Genomic DNA, 26,179 nt, shown 5'->3' with positions numbered 1-26,179 from the left:
TATTAAAAATGTAGGTCGATCAAATCAGTCTGATCAATGAATACATTTAATCCCCATTTTCTAGTATTCGTGTTAGACTTATGCATGGGTTATGCTTATTAAATTCAATCGTTCTTAATTATAGGCTTTCAAACCTATTTGATGGAGCAAATCATTAATTAAACACTACAGTCCTAAATTATTATGCTATTTGTAGGCTGGATCTCCTAAGATAGCAAATGATAGAACATATCATTTCTTCAGAGCACATTTAAATGTGCTTGTGCATTTAGGATTTCATAAACTGCAGTATAGCCTATTCTAAACGTTTAAATGAGACAAGTAATTAGCTGATATAGAAAGAGTAGCTTAATTGCTAAGACACTTTTTTGTCCAGAAACACATGCTTGGCATGCAATTTGATTGTTACATTGTATCTAACATTATAGGATATTTAACCATGTGTATAGCTGCACATACACATGTCTGTATCACATGAGGGAGTTAATACATCAATGACTAAAAGCCAAACAGTATATTCTGACATTTGTGGCAGAAACATTTATAATTACCGCTGTTTATAACAAGTTGTTCGTCAGTTGAATACCAGTTTAGATCCAAAATGGCGACTATATGAGGTCATATATCACAGTCCAATAGGAACACAAGGGTACTGTATACCCCACGTGGGGACATCCCTCTCTGATAGGCCAATGCAGACAAACTCCTTCGGAGAATCCGATTGGCTTGTGAGAGGCCCTCTCGCGGCAGTTGAGTCCTCGTGTCAGTGCAGTCTGTGTGTGGTACAGCAAGCGTTGGAGAAACTGGGGAAATCGAATGCAAGCAATTGCTTCCTTACAACGTCCAACTTTTCTACGATTTAACCTCTTATAACTTACAAAATTGTATTTGGATTTACTAAGAGACTCGTCAATAATTTCATTGAGCCAATAAAGGCTTTCTTGGAAGTTTTATGCGGTCAACAACTCGTTCTACTCGACGGCTCTCGGACGTCTGATCGGAAAGGCATTGTCGAGGCAGGTCGTGCGGCGCCACGAGATCACCGGAGTTCCAAAGGGCTCGGCTGGGACAAGGATTCCATGTAACCTGCGATTACTTTTGGATACTTTTTTTTCATTTTCATAAGGAAGGTTACCAGCCGATGATTGTGAAAATTCGTTCAACAGAGGGATTATTGCCGTCGTAGGGGAGGGGAATTGATCGAGACAAAGGTAAAGAAGAAGACACTAGAAGAGCTCGCTAACAAGACGGGGTGGTGTAGCTATCATGGCTGGGCTACTTTGAAAGCAGCAGTGTGTCTTTATAACCAAGCCTGGTGGACTGAATGTCATAATCCCGCAGCCCGCTTCGTCAACTGTTCTGTTTTCCAGTTGCGCTCGAGCACTGCTGCTCTGCGAACAGCAAATTGTTACATTTGTTGCGAATGCAGATAATACAAAAACATGATACAATGTATCAACTTTGATTGTAGCGAGGCTGGTCATTTGGTTTTGGATAAATTGTTACCCGTGCTACTCCGCTATTTTTAGTTGTTTTATTTATTCTGCTAGTGTAGCCTATTATCACTCAAGCGTGAAGGCTTGACACGCCAACAAACCTGTCAAGCAAACTCATTTAAATATCACCGTTTCCAAACATGTTTTTGTCGGATAAATATTTGCAAATCGAGAATAGCGGCTTATTATAACATGTATTTTTGAGAGACGGACCAGCGGATGATATTATATATATTGAGCTGAAGTCTAGGGGCTATAGTCCACATATGCCATTGACTAAATTCAGCAAGTATTTCGTTGCTGTCGTCACGAACATATTTTCAAGCTATGTGCGTTTTCCTGTTGCCTACTCCAGCCATTTTAGCTAATATCCATTCTGTTCTTCTTTTTTGTTTTGTTTGTTTGTGATGGTGAAGGGAAAGGGGCTTAAAATCAACAAAAATCGAGAGATCCGAGGGTCGAAGTGTGCTCTCCGCCGCGGAGGATTGGGCTTTGTCCGACGGCTTGTGCGCACAGGGAGGGGTGGCGGACTATCGCACATCTACTCGGATTACTGAAGTATCCCCCGATTTCCCTCATAAAAGGATACATTCAAGATGTATCCACAGGGCCGGCATCCGGTAAGTAGCCCAGCTCTTGAGATTATTATCCGAATTAATGCGAATGCACCGCCTTCAAAATAATTAGCTTGTCAGACACGAGCTCGTGATCTGCACCTTACTATTTATGGTCTGCACGTCGAGTAGCCTAGCCCCTCTGTTTAGGGCACTCGGCAATACATTTCGACAGAAGAAACTGGAAATAAACAATAGATTCATGCATAAGATTCTTATGACCAGTGTGAATAACCAAAGATATGTAAGGGGGGAAATAATATTTTATGAGCGAATTATTTGTTTACCCTCTAAATTCCTCAAAGCTGCTGCATTGAAGCAGTAGCGGATATGCTGTAATTATCTAGTTTACTGCACGGCATCATTGGCATGCATTGAATTCCTCACAAATCAGGTTGTGATTCTTCCCCCCACTCTCTCTCTCTCCACTCACCCCCCCTTCCCGTGCTCTTTGAGGACGGGCGCACTGACCCGCCTCTGTCATCGCACTCTTTGAGTGATAGTGGCTCTTTCCACCATTATAAAAGCGGCCGCCAGGCAGGGCTCAAGGGAACGTTTGGGCACCACACTGACAAACCACCATTCAGCTGCAGCAAAAATCATTTTACACGGAAGAGAGAGGCCTATAGGAGAGAGGCTAACAAAGCAATCTTAAGGATGATGATGATACTATGTTGCCACTTTCTGTTGCTGTTGATTATAAATAGCCTGTTATGCTATAGAAATGGGCTGGTGATCTAGGTGTTATGTGCCATAGCCTATGTTATGCTATAGAAATGGGCTGGTGATCTAGGTGTTATGTAATGGGTGTGGCTGCACCACCACTTACTTCATGGGGGTATTGATATCAACATTGCTTTCTCTAGGCACCACACCAACCAGGGCAGCCTGGCTTCAAGTTCACCGTGGCCGAGTCCTGCGACAGGATCAAAGACGAGTTTCAGTTCCTGCAGGCCCAGTACCACAGGTAAGAGGATGAGCGTCAAGTGAAAGAACTGGGCTAGGCTACTCATGTTCAATGGAGTTAGATATGTCTGCAGACACTGGCTTTTACATGACGTGTTTGTTATGGGAAATGTAAAGGTGCTATTAGTAATATCAAGGTGATTTTTGGGGTATGTAGAGTTTAGATTTTTCACATGCTATAACTATCTTGAGTGATTTATGGTGTATTGTATTTTTAACCATTGATTGCTGTGAAATGGACTAACATGTATTAACATGTAATAAACCATAAATATTGGCTAATGACTAATAATAATGGACCACATTTCTCCTCTTTCAGTCTCAAAGTGGAGTACGACAAACTGGCCAATGAGAAGACAGAGATGCAGCGTCACTATGTCATGGTAAGAATATCCCCCTACACTACATACAAGTACGATCACTTACTGGAGCTAAAACCCTGCATGTGATGGTTAGTAGGATGTGCTATTATTTCCCCCCAGATGAAACGGTAGCAACCGTGTTTGTTTGCAGAGGCGATTTGAGTGCAATATTTGGGTGCATTTGAGATTGTTGACTCATGATCATCCCTGTGTTGGGATTGTCCAGAAAGGGACATGAGGCCTCCTGTGATTGGGGGAAGTGTGTGTATGTGTGCCCATAGAGAAGGAGGGGTGGGGGTTGTGAAACTCCACCAGAGTTAATTACGGACGTGACGGACAGGGTCTCGTAATGGAGGGGGGTGGGGTTATAATGGCTCCATGGCCTCTTTTATGCCCCCCCCCCCCCCCCCCCGCCAAACACACACCTCTTCCCTGACCCCCTAAGGGTTAATGACTGGCCTGCTGGCTTTGTGTGTGAAGCTGATTATTTAGGGCAGTATTCCCTTCTCCCAGGGTGAGCTATGGCCTACGGGCCTTAACACACCCGGGGTTTTCACACACCCGGAGTCTTCACACACCCGGGGCCCCAGGGCTCTCATTAAGGATGGGGTGAAGAGAAGGGACCCCCTGGCCAGGTAGACAACTAGTTAGTCACGGTGGAGTATGACATTTCCATTTTAGCCTAGCTGTTTAGCGGTTGCCCCTTATCTTGGCTGACTTGCAGACAATACTGTGGCTAATGGCTGAATGACCTCATAAAGTAGAGTACATAGTCAAGTAAAGTATTACCTTTTAAAAAAACAAGTAGCAGTGTGAACCTTTGCATTGTTGTCAGTTAAATCCAGAACAACAGATCCAGCTGATCCACGTTCAAACATTCTCTGTTTGTTCCATTTTCAAAGCCCCCCCATGATCAAATAGAAATGGCATCTGTAGATAGTATGGAGTTATTTGTACCTGAGTATTTTAATGTCAAGCTACAACATTGATCCAACTCAAAGAGCCTAGCTGAGGATCTGGGTATGAATGGAAAAGAACCAGTCAGTCCCTAGACATGATGTAACAGAGGCCAAACTCTGAGCTGAGTCCCGTGCATAAAACTCCTCTTATCTTGTTTTTCCACGCCAGGTTTTGACTTTAACCAAACGCACCGGTACTTTTGTTAAACATTATTTTTATTCTGAGGAAACGCATGCACTGGTTTAGGGGTAGTGGGTGGGGGTGGTTAGATAAACAGGATGGACTAACTAGGCAGCCGCCGGTTCACGCCCTGATAGCAAGTATCGCTACAGATGTCTAATCTGCGATTGACAACAATGTATTTGTTTTGAAAGACGCGTATCTCGCTAAACCGATTGAGTTAGCAACTTGGCATGTTAAAATCAGACTGTTCAATAGAAGTCGATTGGAGTCCAGTAGCTTAGCATTTACACTATCCAGTCGGACACGGTTCACCTCACTCACCCCCAAAAAGAGCTTGAAGAACAAAGAGCAGGATAGAAAAAGAAGGAGAAATAGAGGGATCACTACAGCCTTTGAGCCAGCCTGGGTGGAGGATTTGAAGTGTTAATCAGTAACAGGCTAGGCCAGCTAGTTCTCTCCCCCTAGCCCTGCTTAGGAGTCCCACATTCTGATATGAGGACTGGTAGAGGGGTGCGGTTCCCATAGAACACTCAGCTTGGTTTCTCCTGTCCACCTGTTGACCTTTTTTGATATTCTAACTAGTAAATAAATGTGATATTTAATGGTTGCAAGCTAAAGTCTAGAAATGTGAATGTTTTTATATATTTGACTCTTCTCTTTTCCAGTACTATGAGATGTCCTATGGGCTGAACATTGAGATGCACAAACAGGTATGTAGCAATATCCTCATCTGTCTGCTTTGGAAGAGTGGTTGTTAGCATATGGGTCCTGTCAGTCCCGGTGGCAGTCAGTTATATTAAGGAAGATGGGGCCCTCAGCTTGTGAGTCATTGAGTACGTTTACATGCACAGTCATAATTAGATATTAAACTGAGTAAGGTGTTTACATCACTATCTTATATTGGCGTAAGGTCAAAATGGAAGTAAGAATACGCCGATTAAAACCTGGTTTTCTGAGCAATCTTTAGAATGATTAGGACATGTAAACACCTTAATGGACGTTCCAGTGGTGTGTTTGATCTGTGCATGTGCTAGCACCAGCCCAGCGAGTCTCCCCCTTTAGCGCCAGTGAAGTGTGTTAGGAACAACTGAATGCAAGTCTTACAAATAGTTTTCACATACAATCTTTAGATGTCCAAACTCAGAATCAAATATGCTTCCCCAAAATAACATGGTCGCTGTGGTAGAAAATTTATTTTGATTGGGGATTTTCTGCATTTATCAGAGTGCCATCAGGTAGCCTGATTTGAGATGTGTCCATGTAAACAAACAGGATTATTATTAGGGAAATCGTTCTTCTTACAAAGCATGTAAATGTTTTAATCGAACTATTATATTAATCGGATTATCCACAATCGCATTATTGTGTGCATGTAACGTACTCATTATGATGTCCGACAAATTGTGGTGTGTGGCTGTATCTGTTTGTTTGTAGGGGATTGGGAAGCAAGAGATTTGATTGTTCAATGATACACACAACCTTAGTCTATGCCCTCAGTCTTAAATAATCCTCAAAGTGACACACACACACACCGACTCCCCTCCTGTCTGTGAAAATGCTGACAGGCTAAACAGCGAGCGGGGCAGGCAGCCTGATGGGGCTGCTTTGATAAGATTAAAGTGAAGTCTGGCAAGGAGGCTGATGCGACGTGTGTGTATATGTCTGCCTCTGTGTGTGTGTGTGTTGCTCCCAGTGATGGGCCTGACATCACTAAAAGCAGCATACAGAGCCAGCCAGGCTAAAACCTCATTAGGTCAGCTGCCTCCCAGCAGAAAGTATTAATCAGCAGTAGAACCCAACCAGAGGGCTGCCTCCCTCAGCCTCAGCCTGGCTGGGAATGGAGGAGACGCTGCATTAGACCTGCCTCACTACTGGAGAAACAGCCAAAATGGCCGCCGTAGAGCGAGGAAGGGGGAACAGCGCTCAGTCAAACCAGACTGTCAATATCCACCGGGGCGTGAAGCGGGCTTTTTAGTGGTGAGGTGATTTGTGGCATCTATCACGCACAGACTTCTCTAGTCTCGCTCTGGTTTCTTTCATCTCTCTTCTCTTTCCTGGTTTCTCTCTTTCTTTCCTTGTCATTTCCTTTCCTCTTTACCCCCCCACCCCCTTCCTTCTCAGTGTGACGTGAGAGATGGGCTGGGCCTGTGTGCCATTAGCACTGTAATATGATGTATGAACATGAGCTTTAGGCAGGCTGGTCTAGGATGAGAGGATGGGCTTTAGGCAGGCTGGTCTAGGAGAGGATGGGCTTTAGGCAGGCTGGTCTAAGAGAGGAGGAGGAGATGGGCTTTAGGCAGGCTGGTCTAGGAGGAGAGGAGAGGATAAGCTTTAGGCAGGCTGGTCTAGGAGGAGAGGAGAGGATAAGCTTTAGGCAGGCTGGTCTAGGAGGAGAGGAGAGGATAAGCTTTAGGCAGGCTGGTCTAGGAGGAGAGGAGAGGATAAGCTTTAGGCAGGCTGGTCTAGGAGGATAGGCTTTAGGCAGGCTGGTCTAGGATGAGAGGATAAGCTTTAGGCAGGCTGGTCTAGGAGGAGAGGAGAGGATAAGCTTTAGGCAGGCTGGTCTAGGAGAGGAGGAGGAGATGGGCTTTGGGCAGGCTGGTCTAGGAGGAGAAGATAGGCTGTAGGCAGGCTGATCTAGAGGAGGGTGGAGAGGTGGGGCTGGCTGCCTTTGACTCACCCCCCGGGCCTGCAAGGTTAATGGCATCAGTGGAAGGATGGTGGATTGGAACAGCATGGCTGATTTATCAGGGCGAGAAGTGTGTCTGCATATATTTGTGGCTGCCTATATACGTGTTTGTGTATGACTGTATATGCATTGTGTGTGCTTCTGCCTATATGTGTGTGTCTATGTACAGTGCCTTGCAAAAGTATTCATCCCCCTTGGCGTTTTTTCCTATTTTGTTGCATTACAGCCTGTAATTTAAATTGATTTTTATTTGGATTTCATGTAATGGACATACACAAATAGTCCAAATTAGTGAAGTGAAATGAAAAACATAACTTGTTTCAAAAAGCATAAATAACGGAAAAGTGGTGCGTGCATATGTATTCACCCCCTTTGCAATGAAGCCCCTAAATAAGATCTGGTGCAACCAATTACCTTCAGAAGTCACATAATTAGTTAAATAATGTCCATCTGTGTGCAATCTAAGTGTCCCATGATCTCAGTATATATACACCTGTTCTGAAAGGCCCCAGAGTCTGCAACACCACTAAGCAAGGGGCACCACCAAGCAAGCGGCACCATGAAGACCAAGGAGCTCTCCAAACAGGTCAGGGACAAAGTTGTGGAGAAGTACAGATCAGGGTTGGGCTATAAAAAAATATTGAACTTTGAACATCCCACGGGGCACTATTTTTAAATCCATTATTAAAAAATTGAAAGAATATGGCACCACAACAAACCTGCCAAGAGAGGGCCGCCCACCAAAACTCACGGACCAGGCAAGGAGGGCATTAATCAGAGGCAACAAAGAGACCAAAGATAACCCTGAAGGAGCTGCAAAGCTCCACAGCGGAGATTGGAGTATCTGTCCATAGGACCACTTTAAGCCGTACACTCCACAGAGGTGGGCTTTACGGAAGAGTGGCCAGAAAAAATCCATTGCTTAAAGAAAAAAATAAGCAAACACATTTGGTGTTCACCAAAAGGCATGTGGGAGACTCCCCAAACATATGGAAAAAGGTACTCTGGTCAGATGAGACTAAAATTGAGCTTTTTGGCCATCAAGGAAAACGCTATGTCTGGCACAAACCCAACACCTCTCATCACCCCGAGAACACCATCCCCACAGTGAAGCATGGTGGTGGCAGCATCATGCTGTGGGGATGTTTTTCATCGGCTGGGACTGGGAAACTGGTCAGAATTGAAAATGATGGATGCCGCTAAATACAGGGAAATTCTTGAGGGAAACCTGTTTGTCTTCCAGAGATTTGAGACTGGGATGGAGGTTCACCTTCCAGCAGGACAATGACCCTAAGCATACTGCTAAAGCAACACTCGAGTGGTTTAAGGGGAAACATTTAAATGTCTTGGAATGGCCTAGTCAAAGCCCAGACCTCAATCCAATTGAGAATCTCTGGTAAGATTGCTGTACACCAGCGGAACCCATCCAACTTGAAGGAGCTGGAGTAGTTTTGCCTTGAAGAATGGGCAAAAATCCCAGTGGTTAGATGTGCCAAGCTTATAGAGACATACCCCAAGAGACTTGCAGTTGTAATTGCTGCAAAAGGTGGCTCTACAAAGTATTGACTTTGTGGGGGTGAATGCACGCTCAAGGTTTTCTGTTTTTTTTGTCTTATTTCTTGTTTGTTTCACAATAAAAAAATATTTTGCATCTTCAAAGTGGTAGGCATGTTGTGTAAATCAAATGATACAACCCCCCCCCCCCCCCCCCCCAAAATCCATTTTAATTTCAGGTTGTAAGGCAACAAAATAGGAAAAATGCCAAAGGGGGGTGAATATTTTCGCAAGCCGCTGTATGTGTGTGTGTGACAAGGAGCCAGATGTCTCCCATGGGGAACTAGACCCCCCCCCCCCCCCCCAGAAAGGTTCTGTCAGGCACTTATCACTGACGGGAGGGGAGGGAGGGGAGGGAGGGAGGGAGGGAGATGGACAGAGTCGGACGAGAGGGAAGATGGGACCACTGGGTAAACAGGTTAATCGACTGGCTCTCTCCCTCGCTCGTCTTTTCTTTATCAATAGAGCCAATGGAGTCGACTGAGCGGCATGAATAATGCATGACCCCCGCCCCCCGTCCATCGCTCCCCTCTCCTCTCCCCACTGAACACTAGTGTTTGTAATGACATCAGTGTGGTGTAAACAGTGAGCATCGCTCGCTCGCTCTCTCTTTTCTTCTCTTATCCAGGTTGCTAGTGGTGAAGGTGGTGGGATGGAGGAGAGGAGAGAGTGGGATGGCGGGAGGAGAGGGGAGAGTGGGATAGAGGGAGGAGAGTGGGATAGAGGGAAGGGAGGAGAGTGGGATAGAGGGAGGGGAGGGGAGGGGAGAGTGGGATAGAGGGAGGGGAGGGGAGAGTGGGATAGAGGGAGGGGAGGGGAGAGTGGGATAGAGGGAGGGGAGGGGAGAGTGGGATAGAGGGAGGGGAGGGGAGAGTGGGATAGAGGGAGGGGAGAGTGGGATAGGGGGAGGGGAGGGGAGAGTGGGATAGAGGGAGGGGAGGGGAGAGTGGGATAGAGGGAGGGGGGGGGAGAGTGGGATAGAGGGAGGGGAGAGTGGGATAGAGGGAGGGGAGGGGAGGGGAGAGTGGGTTAGAGGGAGGGGAGGGGATAGGGGGAGGGGAGAGTGGGATAGAGGGAGGGGAGAGTGGGATAGAGGGAGGGGAGGGGAGAGTGGGATAGGGGGGGGGGGAGGGGAGGGGAGAGTGGGATAGGGAGAGTGGGATAGGGGGGGGGGAGGGGAGGGGAGAGTGGGATAGAGGGAGGGGAGAGTGGGATAGAGGGAGGGGAGGGGAGAGTGGGATAGAGGGAGGGGAGGGGAGAGTGGGATAGAGGGAGGGGAGGGGAGAGTGGGATAGAGGGAGGGGAGGGGAGAGTGGGATAGAGGGAGGGGAGGGGATAGGGGGAGGGGAGAGTGGGATAGAGGGAGGGGAGGGGAGAGTGGGATAGAGGGAGGGGAGAGTGGGATAGAGGGAGGGGAGGGGAGGGGAGAGTGGGATAGAGGGAGGGGAGGGGATAGAGGGAGGGGATAGAGGGAGGGGATAGAGGGAGGGGAGAGTGGGATAGAGGGAGGAGAGGGGAGGGGAGAGTGGGATAGAGGGAAGGGAGGGGAGAGTGGGATAGAGGGAGGGGAGAGTGGGATAGAGGGAGGGGATGGGAGAGTGGGATAGAGGGAAGGGAGGGGAGAGTGGGATAGAGGGAGGGGAGAGTGGGATAGAGGGAGGGGATGGGAGAGTGGGATAGAGGGAGGGGAGGGGAGAGTGGGATAGAGGGAGGGGAGAGTGGGATAGAGGGAGGGGAGGGGATAGTGGGATAGAGGGAGGGGAGAGTGGGATAGAGGGAGGGGAGGGGAGAGTGGGATAGAGGGAAGGGAGGGGATAGAGGGAGGGGAGAGTGGGAGGGGAGAGTGGGATAGAGGGAGGGGAGGGGAGAGTGGGATAGAGGGAGGGGAGGGGAGAGTGGGATAGAGGGAGGAGAGAGTGGGATAGAGGGAGGGGAGGGGAGAGTGGGATAGAGGGAGGGGAGGGGAGAGTGGGATAGAGGGAGGGGAGGGGAGAGTGGGATAGAGGGAGGGGAGGGGAGAGTGGGATAGAGGGAGGGGAGGGGAGAGTGGGATAGAGGGAAGGGAGGGGAGGGGAGGGGAGAGTGGGATAGGGGGAGGGGAGGGGAGAGTGGGATAGAGGGAGGGGAGAGTGGGATAGAGGGAGGGGAGGGGAGAGTGGGATAGAGGGAGGGGAGGGGAGGGGAGGGGATAGAGGGAGGGGAGGAGGATTTACTTGGTGATGGAGGAAACATGGCTCACCGTCTTTGCCCCCTTTTTCAGTAGAGATACTTAATAGTGTGTGTGTTCTCCCTTCAAACACACACAGATATGTGTATATACAAAGCTGCATGTACATAATATAAACATACTTCTAGTCTAACACATTCTGGCGGTGCCCCGGGTGGGTAGGCAGCGCAGGCTCTATGGCAGCCATGGGGGGGATTTTGTTTTGACAGAGCTCTTATGATGCGCCAGCGCGGGGCGGCGTGGGTTGTCGAGGGTGGCGTGGGGCGGAGGTAATCACCCTCGTTTCGCTGTCAATAAGTGATTTTAATTAGCGCAGCTCATTAGGCTGCCACGGTAACGAGTCCTGCTGAGGGCTGTACTCTGTGTGTGTGTCTCAGTGTGAGGAGTTCAGGGGGTACTCCATCTTATTCACTGCTTAGTTTTTCTCTTTCACCCTGTCTCTCGCTTTCTCTCATTCATATTTTCTTTCCCTTTCTCTCCTCTGTTCTCATCTCCCTCTGTCTCTCTCGCTGTCTGTCTCGGTTGCTCTGATTGAGAACCTGGGATTTCTTCCTCAGGCGCTCAGTTTTTCCACTGTGTTTGCTCAATTCCTCCCTGCTTGTCGATAACGAGGCTTCACAGAAAGACAGGGGGAGTGTGTATGGGGGGGGGGCGAGGGAGCTTTATTTATTTAAGTTGTGTCTGTGGCTTGAGTGGGAGGGAGAGAGATGGAGGTGTGTGTGTGTGGGAGGGAGACGACGTGTGGGGGAGGAGAAAGGGAGAGCTTGTTCAAATGAATAATTTCTACAGGATTCCAGGAATTGTTTGCCAAGGTGATGATAGTCGACTTGTATGTGAGCCAAAACAAACCGACTGGGAAGAACACACACTGAGGGAGTGTGTGCAGGTTACTAGTGTCTGTAACGTGCTCCATTACCATGGTCAGCTAGGAGCTGCTGCTTGAAGCCCACCAGACAATCATGTCTTTGTTGATACAGTGAGTTACACAACCACCCTACTGGGTTTTTATGTGTCAGGCAGAATGTTGATCCAGTATCTGGTCCATTCTCCAGGCCACTTAATGAACTTTGTAGAGAAATAGCAACAATTTTCTATGCTCCTTGTTACGGGAGGGAGGTGTGTGTGTGTGTGTGTGTGTGTGTGTGTGTGTGTGTACGCACGTCAGGTTCCAGGAGCATCTGGCCCTTTCTGCCTGTCATGCCTCAGTAGTGTGTCCCTGTCTATTAGGAGGAGTGGCCCCTGGTCCCGCTCCCAGCCAATCAGTGGAGAGGTAAATGCATGCATCAATAAACCGTTAGACCCTGATCTGCTGCACATTAACAATGAGGGGTCGGGAGGAGGGACACCAATACTCCTACTAGCCCAGTGTGGCTGCTACTGAGGCGGAGGATTGCAATGACGGCAGAGTAGCGTGACGTCATTGAGACGGATAGGGAAGTGTGTGTGTGTGGATCATAAGCCACCGTGGCTCTCTCGTTCAGTGTGTGACACTGTGACTCCCTGTCACCAGTTGTTTTCCTGCCAATTGAAACCTCATCAGTCTCTTCCTCTCGCCTCCCTCTCTCCACTCGGCTAGCGGCTTCCAGCGACAAACAGGCTAATGGTTTTCAACACAGCTATTGACAAGTCCATCCTCTGAGAGGCCTCTCTATACTAGCAGCACCAGATAGCTCTGAGACACTGAGTACCTGTAATTGTGGAGCCGGAGTGAACAGCCTTTACCGCCACGACACTCAAGGGCTTGGTTTTCATTGGCTTAAAGCGACAATACCCTATTTTTATCCGCCTCCTGGCCTAAAAGCTATTTGCGTTGAGTCTACGCTGTGCGTGCGTACACTCTGGAAATTGGACCCATTATGTGCTCGGCAGTCCAAGTCTTCCCACGTTGTCAACGTCGTCAACCCTTTGGCACCACTCTCTCTCGTCTCTCTCCCAACATATGCCGGGATGGAAATAATGAATGTCACAGGCGTTATTAGTGATGGGGGGGGAAAACTATACAGTTACGTATTGGGATTCCCAGCCCTAGGCGTTATGAGGTAGCATTATTTATTTACTGAACGTGTGTAGTGAAACGATAAGTAGATCTTTCGACTAGTTTCCATAAAATGCATGTAAAATGACATCTGACTAGTATTCTATTGAAACTCTGCTTCTTGGCTCCTCAATATGTTTACTGGGTAGTGATTTGGTCCTGACATCTGAGATGTTTTGGCCTTTTGACAGCTGGTAAAACATTGTTCCCTGGATGTTTTTGGTCAGTCAGTCGGTATCTTAGGGCTTTTCAAAGGAGAGCGGGTGCCTGCCTCTGAAGAAAGGAGAAGATTAGTGCTGCTCAAGGATTTCTTACCCCTGATTTGGGTCTTTGAGTAATGATAACTATTTATAGAGCATTTTCCAGACATTCTGTTCATACATTTTATACTTCCTACTTTTTCTACATTCTGGTCAGAGCCAGGAGTTGGACCTCACCAGCTGACCAGAACAGGAACAACTGGACAGTGATGATAGTTAGTGCAGGAGAGCAGTGTTTCCCAACTCCGGTCCTCCAGCACCCCCAACAGCCCAACTCCTGTCCTCCAGCACCCCCGACAGCCCAACTCCGGTCCTCCAGCACCCCCAACAGCCCTGACAAGTTGAATCAGGTGTTTTTGTCTGTTGCTACACCAAAAGTGTGTGCTGTTGGGGCTCCTGGGAACTCTGCAGAAGAGGCTACATGCCAGTACATACTCCCTTCATTTTAAGCTGATTGAGATGACGAAGCCTCCAGTAGCACCAGAAGGGTGTGAGGGACATGGACTTTCTCATGAGCCGAAGCCAACAATCTGTCTGGGATTCTTGTACTCCAGAGTCGACGTTAAGGGCGGGAGAACGTTCCAGGAACGTTGTAACCTGGACGGACCCTAAAGGCAACGCGGCGTTGGTGAAGTCACGGCTGTCTGAGCACCTGGTGTTCCAGCTCGGATTGTGCCAGCGAGCCGCCCATCCAGAAAGAACAGCATGTATACGCAACTCAAAACAGAACACGTTCCAATTCCAATCCATGCAAGTCCCTTTATATGAGGGATAGTGAAGTAGTGTGTCTGGACGGTTGAACTGGTGGCTGTTTTGTTGTGTATAGTGCAGGTTATGTGTAGTGAGGATATTTGGTTGTTAGGTTGGGCCCAGCCTCTACAGATCTAGCTGTGTGTCTCTTCTTGTTTCCGGAGATGGAGCCTAGTAGTCACCCCCTCCTCCCTCTTATCCACTATTAATGTCTCCCTCTGATCTGATCGACAGCCCAGGAAAATTCAATTTAATGACCTGCCTCTGTGCGCGTAATATGATTTTACAGCCTGCTATGGTCAAGCCCAGGCCCAATTTACATAATGATCACCACCGCCAGATAGGGCCTGCTGTGCCGCTGTTGCCCTGGCAACAGGGGAGAGAGGGGACAGGAATGGGAGAGGGGGAGGATGGAGCTGGAAGGATTGGAGGAGGGGAATGAGAAATGTGAGGGGAGTCGGCCTGGGGTTAAGGGGGTTCAGAATAGGTCTCTCTCCCACACACACCCTCATTCCCTTCCTCCCTTCCTTCCTTCCTTCCCCGAGTCAAACTGAAGAAGGGCAAAATACCACCACAACCCCCTTTTTTAACTCCATCCCCTGTTCACTATTAAACGAGGTTAGGACCCACCCAAAATGAGAGGAATGCGGGAATAAACAAAGGAGAAATCCCCCGTCTCTCTGTCCCCCCCCTCTCACACACACACCTGCTGGGCCATCTGCCCCACAATCCATTAGTTCTTCTCTCCCCAACACAGTCAAATTAGATTACCTTAGTGTCAAGTCTCTCGCTCTCTCTCTCTTGCTCTCTGGAAATCCGTTAGGAGGAAATGGATTGTGTTTTGGCAACTATGTCCGTGGATATTCAAGAGCAGCAGAACTGTATCCAGCCCTCCAAATGTGGGGCTCTAAAGTGTTCGGTCTGAACCCCCCCCCCCCCCCCTCCCCCTGCTCTATACCAATGATGATGGTGGTGATAGATATTGCTAGTCAGCCAGCCTCCCCTCTCCTCTCTCTCCCTGTCTTCTGTGAAATGGCTGCGTAGTAATTGTGAAGTATTACCATGGTTTGTCTCCCTCCTCCCAAATGCTATTATCATATTTCAAACTGCTAATGAAATAAGGCCAGCTGTCTAATGGATGGGGGATAGAGGGAGTCCAGATTTGGTTTGTTTTAAGGAGCGCTTCTCCCCCATTTGTTTCAGTTAAGAGTAATGGGACATCCGGGGTCCAGATGGACTCTGGAGTGGACTGAGGGATGTAGTTGTGTGTGTGTGTGTGTGTGTGTGTGTGTGTGTGTGTGAGAGAGGGAAAAACAGGCCCCCTTGCTGTGTTATCAAGCTTATTGATGTGTCTCTGTTCAACCAACCAAAACTGAACTGGTATCTTGGAAGGTGGGATGGAGGGGTAGACATTGACATTGTCGTCTTCTCTCTGTCTGTTAGTAATCCAAGCTGGCTGCAGATGTAGTCCTCACCCCTTTTCCTGTCTCCTCTCTTCCAGACTGAGATTGCCAAACGGCTCAATGCAATTCTCGCACAGATCATGCCTTTCCTGTCCCAGGAGGTGAGTGCCCCACATATCCATCCCAACGTTGTCTTAACACATACAAAAAAACCTTCTGGGGTTCCCATGGTTGTGTAGTCCTGTTGTATAGAGCCCCTTTTCAGGCCTTATATAATTGAAGGTTAATCCCTGTTCACATGTTAAGGTTTTTGATTAATTTAACCCGAGATGAGCCTAATTCTGGTTTAATAAATCTGTGTCTATGAAACAGGCTCTATAACCATCGAGACTTGGTGTACAGTAGCCTAGCTAAAGTTGGTTAAACCTTGTCTCTGTGTTTCTCCTCAACAGCACCAGCAGCAGGTTGCTCAGGCTGTTGAGCGTGCCAAGCAGGTCACTATGACTGAGCTCAATGCCATCATCGGGGTACGTGGACTTCCCAATCTGCCTCTCACCGTGTGTACCCCCCTTACTTTACTTCATTCAGCCAGAGACCGGGGCAAGCCTGCACGCACGGACGGGACCGGTAGTCCACTAGCTATATAGTGTCTAATTTAGGCCCATCTATCTCACATAGATATATAGCCCTAGTTCAAAGTACATAGTATAGTATATATATAGTCTAGTGTGGAGGTGGTAGATGGCTAGAGGATGTTAAAGTAGTAGCATGTAGATCAGTCCAGGCCCCCCCCCCCCCCACCCGGGGGGCACATTTTGGGTTTTTCCCTAGCACTACACAGCTGATTCAAATAACCAACTGATCATCAAGCTTTGATGATTTGAATCAGCTGGGTAGGGCTAGGGTGAAACCCAGGACCGAGTTTGGGAAACACTGATGTAGAGGATGTTACCCATACAGGATACTGCTGTAACGTCCTCTACCAGGATAACATACAGGATACTACTGTAACGTTCTCTACCAGGATAACATACAGGATACTGCTGTAACGTCCTCTACCAGGATAACATACAGGATACTACTGTAAAATCCTCTACCAGGATAACATACAGGATACTGCTGTAACGTCCTCTACCAGGATAACATACAGGATACTGCTGTAACGTCCTCTACCAGGATAACATACAGGATACTACTGTAACGTCCTCTACCAGGATAACATACAGGACACTACTGTAAAGTCCTCTACCAGGATAACATACAGGATACTGCTGTAACGTCTTCTACCAGGATAACATACAGGACACTACTGTAACGTCCTCTACCAGGATAACATACAGGATACTGCTGTAACGTCTTCTACCAGGATAACATACAGGACACTACTGTAATGTCCTCTACCAGGATAACATACAGGATACTGCTGTAACGTCCTCTACCAGGATAACATACAGGATACTACTGTAACGTCCTCTACCAGGATAACATACAGGATACTGCTGTATATTGGTAGAGGATGTTACAGTAGTGTCCTGGTAGAGGATGTTACAGTAGTGTCCTGGTAGAGGATGTTACAGTAGTGTCCTGGTAGAGGATGTTACAGTAGTGTCCTGGTAGAGGATGTTACAGTAGTGTCCTGGTAGAGGATGTTACAGTAGTGTCCTGGTAGAGGATGTTACAGTAGTGTCCTGGTAGAGGATGTTACAGTAGTGTCCTGGTAGAGGATGTTACAGTAGTGTCCTGGTAGAGGATGTTACAGTAGTGTCCTGGTAGAGGATGTTACAGTAGTGTCCTGGTAGAGGATGTTACAGTAGTGTCCTGGTAGAGGATGTAACAGTAGTGTCCTGGTAGAGGATGTTACAGAAGTGTCCTGGTAGAGGATGTTACAGTAGTGTCCTGGTAGAGGATGTTACAGTAGTGTCCTGTATGGGCATCTTTGGAGGGGTGCACTAGCTTGCTACAGTATGACACCACCATACCCCTCCCACGTGCAGCGTTGCCTCGGTCACCACTGGTTTTTGATTATGAGTTGATGTACTGTATGTGATGCACTGTCTATTTGATTTACCAGTTACCATGGTGGGTTTGATTAATTTATCTTCAATTTATACATACGTCTGATGGTTATACATACTATCCCACTGGTCAGCAGTGTGTCGGTCGGTCAGCAATCAGTCCTTCAAGGGGGCCCCCTCCTGCAATGGCTGAGAGAGTGGCTAGTGTTGGTTGTGAACTGAGACGGTCACAGAGAGGGTAACGTAAAGACCTGGCTGAGATTAGAGCGGTAAGACTGTGATCAGATCATGGGGCTTTGCTCTGACTCCACTTTGCCAGTAAGGCTGTTTTTAATTGGATAAGGGGCTCCAGCCAGTGCAGTCTTCATCTCTACCACTCAGGCTGCTTATTCCTCTATAGGGAAGACCAGTAGTGTCCTGAAGCTGAGATTACACTCACACTGTTATAGCCCCCCCCCCCATACACACACACACCATCGTAGAGTTCTATAGGCTATAGAACTTAACCATGTTGTGGCTGTATCGTAATAAGGCTTTACCTAGTAATCCCTTTCTTAACTCTGAAAGTCAAAGCTCTCCTCATTCCACTTATTTGATCTATTCCAGTAGTGGCACAACTGATCCAGTTAACCAAAGGCTTGCTGATGAGTTGACCGGATGCACAGTATGTTGTGGGTTTCTAGGAGATGCGGATCGATTTGGGAATCTGAACACTCTGAAATGATAACACCTCGTCTTCCTATATTGCTCCTTCCGCCCTATTAAATAAAGCTAACATGCTAGCTGTTTTCACTTGTTCGAGCTAGCTGACCCCTTAGCTGCCAGTAGCTATCCTGAAGCCCTTAGCGGTTAGCTAGCTGACCCCCAAGCTTTCAGTAGCTATCCTGAAGCCCTTAGCGGTTAGCTAGCTGACCCCCAAGCTTTCAGTAGCTATGCTGAAGCACTTAGCGGTTAGCTAGCCGACCCCCTAGCTTTCAGTAACTATCCTGAAGCCCTTAGCGCTTAGCTAGCTTACCCCCTAGCTGTCAGTAGCTATCCTGAAGCCCTTAGCGGTTAGCTAACTGACCCCTAGCTGTCAGTAGCTATCCTGAAGCCCTTAGCGGTTAGCTAGCTGACCCCCTAGCTGCCAGTAGCTATCCTGAAGCCCTTAGCGGTTAGCTAGCTTACCCCCAAGCTTTCAGTAACTATCCTGAAGCCCTTAGCGGTTAGCTAGCTGACCCCCAAGCTTTCAGTAGCTATCCTGAAGCCCTTAGCGGTTAGCTAGCTGACCCCGTAGCTTTCAGTAGCTATCCTGAAGCCCTTAGCGGTTAGCTAGCTGTCCCCGTAGCTTTCAGTAGCTATCCTGAAGCCCTTAGCGGTTAGCTAGCTGACCCCCTAGCTTTCAGTAGCCATCCTGAAGCCCTTAGCGGTTAGCTAGCTGACCTCCTAGCTTTTAGTAGCTATCCTGAAGCCCTTAGCGCTTATCTAGCAGTTAGCCAGCCCCAGGGGTGGGGTCAAGCCGGCCGGAGGCAGATATTGAAATTCAATTAAGGCAAATGAGCCAAGACTGTGACCCCCGTTTCCAAGGTAATTACTTCCTCCTCTCCTCCCAGCCACCGGGCGGTTTAATTCTACTGTCCACACGCCTTTGCCATTAAGCAGGGGCAGGGCTGTTGAGCTCGGCAGCTTGGCACACACACACACACTATGAAAACAGGCTTTTATTTGTTGGAGGAAGAGATGACAGGAGATCAATCTCCATGCTTCCACTGTGTGGGGGAGAGAGCAAGGGATAGAGAGATGGAAGAAGGGAGGTCATTAAATATCTCACAGTAATCAGAGGCCAGCAGGGTTTGGCTAGTTGATGTGTGTGTCTGACTAAACGATGTCCAGTGTCAGACACACAAACACCCACACACACACACACACACACACACACACACACTTCTGTCAGAGAGGGAGACACGATACATTGACAGGGAGAGGGACAGAAGTGTACACTTAACCCGGTCTTCTTTAAACCTAAGGGACTCAACTATGTCATCTTTACACTGAGGGACAGACATGCAAAGTAATTTGTCTGAGAAAGAATATCCATGCACTTAACTCAGCCCTGAGGGAGAGGAGAGAGCGAGAGAGAGATACTTTTGTATATATAGTGTATGTGGACACCCCTTCAAATTAGTGGATTTGGCTATTTCTGCCACACCCATTGCTGACAGGTGTATAAAATCGAGCACACAGCCATGCAATCTCCATGGACAAACATTGGCAGTAGAATGGCCCGTACTGAAGAGCTCAGTGACTTTCAACGTGGCACTGTCATAGGATGCCACATTTCCAACAAGTCAGTTCGTCACATTTCTGCCCTGCTAGAGATGCCCCGGTCAACTGTAAGCGCTGTTATTGTGAAGTGGAAACGTCTAGGAGCAACAACGGCTCAGCCGCGAAGTGGTAGGAGGCCACACAAGCTCACATGAATGGGAACGCCGAGTGCTGAAGCACGTAACAATGGTCTGTCCTCGGTTGCAACCCTCACTACCGAGTTCCAAACTGCCTCTGGAAGCAACGTCAGCACAAGAACTGTTAGTCGGGAGCTTCATGAAATGGGTTTCCATGGCAGAGCAGCCGCACTCAAGCCTAAGATCATAATGTGCAATGCCAAGCGTCAGCTGGAGTGGGTAAAGCTCTCCGCAATTGGACTCTGGAGCTTGAACTTGACTGGCCTACACAGAGCCCTGACCTCAACCCCATCAAACTTATTTGGGATGAATTGGAACGCCGACTGCGAGCAAGGCCTAATCGCCCAACATCAGTGCCCGACCTCACTAATGCTCTTGTGGCTGAATGGATGCAAGTCCCCGCAGTAATGTTCCAACATCTAGTGGAAATCCTTCCCAGAAGAGTGGAGGCTGTTATAGCAGCAAAGGGGGGACCAACTCCATATTAATACCCATGATTTTGGAATGAAATGTTTGACGAGCTGGTGTCCACATACTTTTGGTCATGTGGTGTAGCTCATACACTGAACTGGGCACTGAGAGAGATACAAATGATCTGTTCAACACACACTCACACACCCAGTCCTCCAGAAAGGGAGCAACACACACACACACACACACACACAGAGCTCACCCTGACCCTTGTCCAGGTTAGATGTTTTCCAGCAGTCAGTCTCCCGTCCCCAGGACAGGGCCATGCCAGTGTTATCTCAGGAGATATACTACCTGCTAATCTGCCCTCTCCCCAAGGCACAGAGTGACCCGAGAGAGAGGGTGCACCAATAAACAACATATTCCAACAGGGTTTACAGCCCCCCAATACAACGCTGCATACCAGCCAGTCTGTATACACACCGTTTATGGTTTATGGTTTCATACAGTAGTCTACAAATGGTTTACAGACTGCTTCCCATAACACAAGTGCAGTAATCTAGCTCTACTCAGCCAACCAGCACAGTCGGTGTACAAACAGTTTGCACATTATGTTCCAGAACGTCAACCCCATTCCAAAGTAAGCACGGAACCATTCTGTGTTAATCATACTGAAGTTCACACAAGTAGACAACCCAGGTGTACATTACTTTAGTTAGTGTGTGAAGTTACTAGCTTTTTAGCACCAGCTTGTTCTTTTAGATAATGGTTAACAGGACAGGATGAAATTGCCCCCCAGACACTGATCTAAGACCAGTTTAGCGGTTTCCACACTATTGGTTAAAGTTGGGATTATGGCAGGGAAAGCTGATCCTGGATCTGTACCTAAGGGCAACATCAATGGTTAACAGATGGGTTACTGTTGGTGTTTTGCCTATTTGATCTAGAACACACATTTCATGTAAAACATTTTATTACAGCGCCTGTTTTGTTGTTATTCTGGGACAACCATTTGCTTTTTGGAGGACCCACTCGCTCACTTTGCATGTTTTTATTTGCTGCAGATTTGAGTGTCAAATTCACATTTTCCATTTGGTTTGAGTGTGTCCCTTTTCACACAGAGGGCATTTGTCTGCAGTCACATTGGCTGAAACCCCTGTACACACATGTAGTACCTCATGATTTCCATATTAGAGATGTCTCGTAGATATGGCTTTGGTTTTCATCTAGGTGGAGCGTAGCATACGGGCTAAATGGACACTACAGTCTGTAAATAATACAGAAATTGGACGGATTTAAGACCAGACAATTGTCCGCCATTTTCCGGCGGATACGTTAGTATGTGTAGGCCTATCCCTCTATTTAATGAGTCTCCTTGGGTTTTTTTTTTAACACCTGAAAAATAATTAATACAAGCCACTGTGCATAAGAACCTCAGCCATTGCAGGTACCTCAGCTCCCATTGAAGGACTCTCATACTGCTGACCAACGATGTGTTCTCACAGTTCATTTCACTTTGGACACTGTGTTATCATAGCCTTATCACTCAAACTGTACTGCATTGCAATGCACCTGTGGTTAGCCTCCTAGCATTAGCATTGAGCTTAGATCTAGGGAAGATCTCAATTGCATACTCCTCACGTCCTCTCGTCTCCTTCTTAAAACCCATTGGATGAGAAAGCCAGAGGTCCCTCCCCTCTGACCTCCTCAATGGGTTTTGAGAAGAAGAGAGGACGTGAGGAGTATCCAATTGAGATCTTCCCTAGCCACAGCTACCTCCTCTTACCGCCATCTTTCTTTGACTCCTTCAGCAACAGCAACAAACTGTCTACCCAGCCTTCATGGTCAGTGTTTGGGAGAGGGATGGATGGATGGATGGATGGATGAATGGAGGGAATGAGAAGAGATGTGTTGTTGATATGTTGTTGTTGACGTTTGTTTGAATTGCTACCACTTAGCATGCCAAGTGGTTTTGTAACGACAGATAACCACTGTGTGTTAGGAAGTCAGGAACTAAAGCATGCATTGGGTGTCTTGATACTCAAAATTGCACTTTAAAGTATTGGAACTCAGCCTCATTTGTTTCTATGCTATTTAGTCATGCAGTCTGCCAGCCAGCCAGTCTGCCAGCCAGTCTGCCAGCCAGTCTGCCAGCCAGTCTGCCAGCCAGTCTGCCAGCCAGTCTGCCAGCCAGTCTGCCAGCCAGTCTGCCAGCCAGTCTGCCAGCCAGTTAGTCTTTCATAGTGTTGATGTTGGTTCCACCTGACGCTAACGGTCTGTCGGTGGGAGCTATGATTCGCCCCGTTAGCTTTAATAGCCTCGTTCCTGCGCATCCCCTCCTGACAAAACCCGCCCGAGATTTGGAGTCATTTACACAGATAAAAACAGATAAGTCTGAAAGGAAGTCTGTCACCTCTTTATTCAGGAATATTGAATCGGAGGCCATTTATTTCCCTCATCCTTCACTCCTCTCCTCCTCCGCCACGGTGGCCCCTTAATGAGGCTTCTTGATGATGCTTCTCTGCATGCTTCCCTCATTAGTACCCTCAACAGGGACGTCTCTTCTCTATTCCCCCCCCCCCCCCCCCCCCCTTCCATCCCTCCCTAACACAAATAGGCCTCTGCTTCACACACCACCAGCACAATATTGATTAACAATCCTGCCTGTCTAAGTGGGTTCCATCCATTCTATACCCCTACTCCCCAGCTCCAGTTAATGAGCCTACTGGAAAACAGGCCTATTGTTAAGAGACCAGACTTGATCAACCTTTACTGTTAAAAGGCTTACAAGCTCCTCCTCCTCCTCTCCTTCTAATGAGTCATATGGGTCAGGGCTATAAGACTCCCAGCTAGCGAGCTATCAGGAAGGTCAATAGATTGGTTTGGGACTGACACTTGATGGATGTGCTAAGTGTTATTTAACCTAGTTTTAAAGCACTCACTTCCCCTTTTCAGCTGAGTGGCTATTTAACTCCCGTCTGTTAGTCTGGATCCCTGAGTCGCTCTCGTCTGTCTGTCTCTCTCGCTCTCCCTCTCTCTCTCTCTCTCTCTCTCTCTCTCTCTCTCTCTCTCTCTCTTTTTCTCTCTCTCTCTCGCTCTCCCTCTTGCTCGCGCTCTCTTGCTTTCTCTCGCTCTCTTGCTCTTCCTCTCTCTCTCGCTCTCGCTCTCTCGCTCTCTCCCTCTTGCTCACTCTTTCTCTCGCTCTCTGACGTTGACAGACTCTTGGGAGGGCTAAGTGTGTGTGTCCCCCTCCCTCTCTGCCTGTTAACAGTATTTGCTAGAGGGCCAGGATGGGGGCGATCATGCCGTGGGTGAAGTTAACCCTATATGCAACCCTCGGAGAATACAGCCCCAGCCATGTTCTGGTCTGGACTGTCTGCTAAAACAGTCGACATAGAACTGAGATCTTTGAGTAGGAAGCCTGCGTTGAAGCCTTGAAGGACGGTTAACTAGCGGTTGTTGTGTTGTTGTGGTGCCGACTGCTTCTCACTAATTGCTGCAGGCAGCTGGTATTTGGGCGCAGTTCATCCAGTATGTATCAAGTGTGTTCTGTTTATGAAATGAGGTGGACTTTATTTAGCGTGACGTGTGTGGAGGATACAGTGTGTGTGTGTGTGTGTGGATACGGTGTGTGTGTTTGTGTGTGTGTGGATACGGTGTGTGTGTGTGTGTGTGTGTGTGGGGATACGGTGGGTGTGTGTGCGTGTGTCCAACCTCATATCCAGGGCCTCATATAATAGCCATCCTCAGACATTTGTGAGGAAGATGGCCTTATTGCTAAGAATGGTTCTTACCTACTGGCCTCTAACAGATGTGTGGACTTCAATTCAACTCCCCAATCCTTCCTCCTTTCCATGGTTTAGGACTGTGATTGGGGAGGGGAGGGAGACTAACAACTTTATGTACCTCTCCTCGGGAACCCCCAGCCGGTCCAAACCTCTACCCGGGGACCCCCAGCCGGTTAATGTATTTTACCTATTCCAGAACTAGCACACCTGATTCAAGTTGTCAACTAATCATCAAACCCTTGACTAGGTAAATCGGGTGAACTAGTTCAGTGCTAAAACCCAATTGTGAAACGTCTGAGGGGTCCCTGAGGAGAGATTTCAGAACCACTGTACTAGGGCTTGTTATTCAATGGGGTGCAACATTTTAGACTGTTGCCGATAGAAATATGTACTGTCTAGAGCTGATATTGAGGATTCCCTATTTTACATGACAAGAAAAAATACTTTTAATTCGACACATCAATGCCACATTTTTATCTGAGCTTTTCTGTAATGTTGCGCCCACCTGAACTAAGCCGCCTCGTGTTGTAAAGCCAGTCCCCCGGTCTCTTCCCAGCCGACCCACTGAACTAAACCCCCTCTCTCATGTGTTGTGTAGCCAGTCCCACGGTCTCTTCCCAGCCGACCCACTTGTCGTATGTCTTGTTCCCCAACAGCAGCAGCAGCTCCAGGCTCAGCACCTGTCCCACGCTGCCCACGGTGGGCCACCCATCCAGATGCCCCCGCACCCCTCGGGCCTGCAGCCCCCTGGCATACCCCCCATCCCGGGCGTGGCTGGCTCTGGCCTGCTGGCGCTGGGCGCCCTGGGCAGCCAGGCCCACCTGCCCTCCGTCAAGGATGAGAAGAACAACCATGACCTAGAGCACAGAGGTGAGGAGCTTGAGGGTGTGGATACTGAGGTGGTGTGGTTCTGCTCGATGGGCAGTGTCTTTTTGTATTGCGGCCATTTTGGATCCATACAATGGGCGTTGTGGTTTGATATTGCGGCCATTTTGTCTCTACTCAGTGGGCATTGTGGCTCTACATTACAGCCATTTTGGTTCTGTGCTGATTCTATTTGAGTATGAATTGGGTGGCCTGATGTCCATGTACTCTCAGACCACAGTGGCTGCAAACAGTCAGTTAGGATACTCATTAAAATGACTTGTCTGAATGTGAAACCAACGTTTTTTAAATGCTGTTGTGTCGTGAATGCAGACCAATTAAGTCACAATACATATTGCCATGCGTACTAACGTTCTTTTCACTTTCTCCCTCTTGGCCTGTCATCCTTTCACTCCCCCCTGGCGATCCCTCTGGTAAAAGAACGAGAGTCGAGCACGGTAAGTTCTCCTTTATTCTTCTGAGGTCCCCCCATCTCTCCCCCACCTCACCCTCTCTCCCCTCCCTTGACATTGACTTTGAGCCAGTCTGTTTGGTGATTAAGGCACTTTGATTGACTTTAAACACCACGCCTCGTTAAAAATTCAAAATTCATGATCCCTGCAGTAGAACACACACGTTTTGTCTCGTATAAGCCGTTCTGAAATCAAATAATGAATGGGGGAGCTGAGTCTGCCACATAAAGCCTCTGCTGCTTCCGCCGCTATGCTGTCTAATCCAGGTGGAAAATGACTCCAATCACCAGGCCAGGATTAGCCCGCTCTATAATTTCATCACAATTAAAAGAGACTTTGACTCTCTTCTCTCCGTCTAAGAGGATTTACTGTAGCCCATCTATCCTCCCTCCCCACCCCTCCTCCCTCCCCACCCCTCTCTGCCTTTTAGTCCTCCCATCTTTCTCTCCCGTCCTATTCTGCCTCTTTGTTTTCTAATGCACTCCTTTTCATTTTGTCTGTGTTGTAATGTCTCTCTCTGTTGGTCTCTCTCTCTCTCTCGCTCTCTGTCTCTCTCTCTCTCTCTGTCTGTTTCATACTCAATCGTTCCCCCTTGCTCTCTTTCTCTCTCTGCCTACTTCCAGTAAATATTTATGAACACAGAAAGTGAATTGTTTCCTCTCCCTCCTGCTCCCGGGCTTCTTCTCTT

General features: G+C 48.0%; 1 protein-coding gene across 3 annotated transcripts; it reads left to right on the top strand.

The window, feature by feature from the left end:
* The first annotated feature begins 791 nt into the window (after positions 1–791).
* Positions 792–25,818, top strand: LOC311111802 (transducin-like enhancer protein 3-B). Of its 3 annotated transcripts, XM_084154651.1 has the most exons (10): positions 792–1,211; positions 1,913–2,116; positions 2,977–3,077; positions 3,396–3,459; positions 5,247–5,291; positions 15,598–15,660; positions 15,952–16,026; positions 22,178–22,210; positions 24,811–25,024; positions 25,460–25,818. In XM_084154651.1, the coding sequence occupies exons 2-10, from the start codon at positions 2,093–2,095 to the stop codon at positions 25,498–25,500; spliced, it is 660 nt and encodes a 219-aa protein (XP_084010777.1). In that variant the 5' UTR covers positions 792–1,211; positions 1,913–2,092; the 3' UTR covers positions 25,501–25,818. The 3 variants fall into 3 exon arrangements, with proteins under 3 accessions (XP_084010777.1, XP_084010779.1, XP_084010778.1); XM_084154653.1 differs by lacking the exon at positions 22,178–22,210; XM_084154652.1 differs by lacking the exon at positions 22,178–22,210 and having other exon boundaries at positions 15,952–16,056.
* Positions 25,819–26,179: the final 361 nt, after the last annotated feature.

The sequence above is a fragment of the Coregonus lavaretus genome (genome assembly GCF_964263955.1).
Source record: "Coregonus lavaretus genome assembly, chromosome: 37".
In the NCBI taxonomy this organism is placed as follows: domain Eukaryota; kingdom Metazoa; phylum Chordata; class Actinopteri; order Salmoniformes; family Salmonidae; genus Coregonus; species Coregonus lavaretus.
The sequence above is the reverse complement of the archived record's forward strand: the minus strand, read 5'-3'. Positions and strand labels throughout refer to the sequence as shown.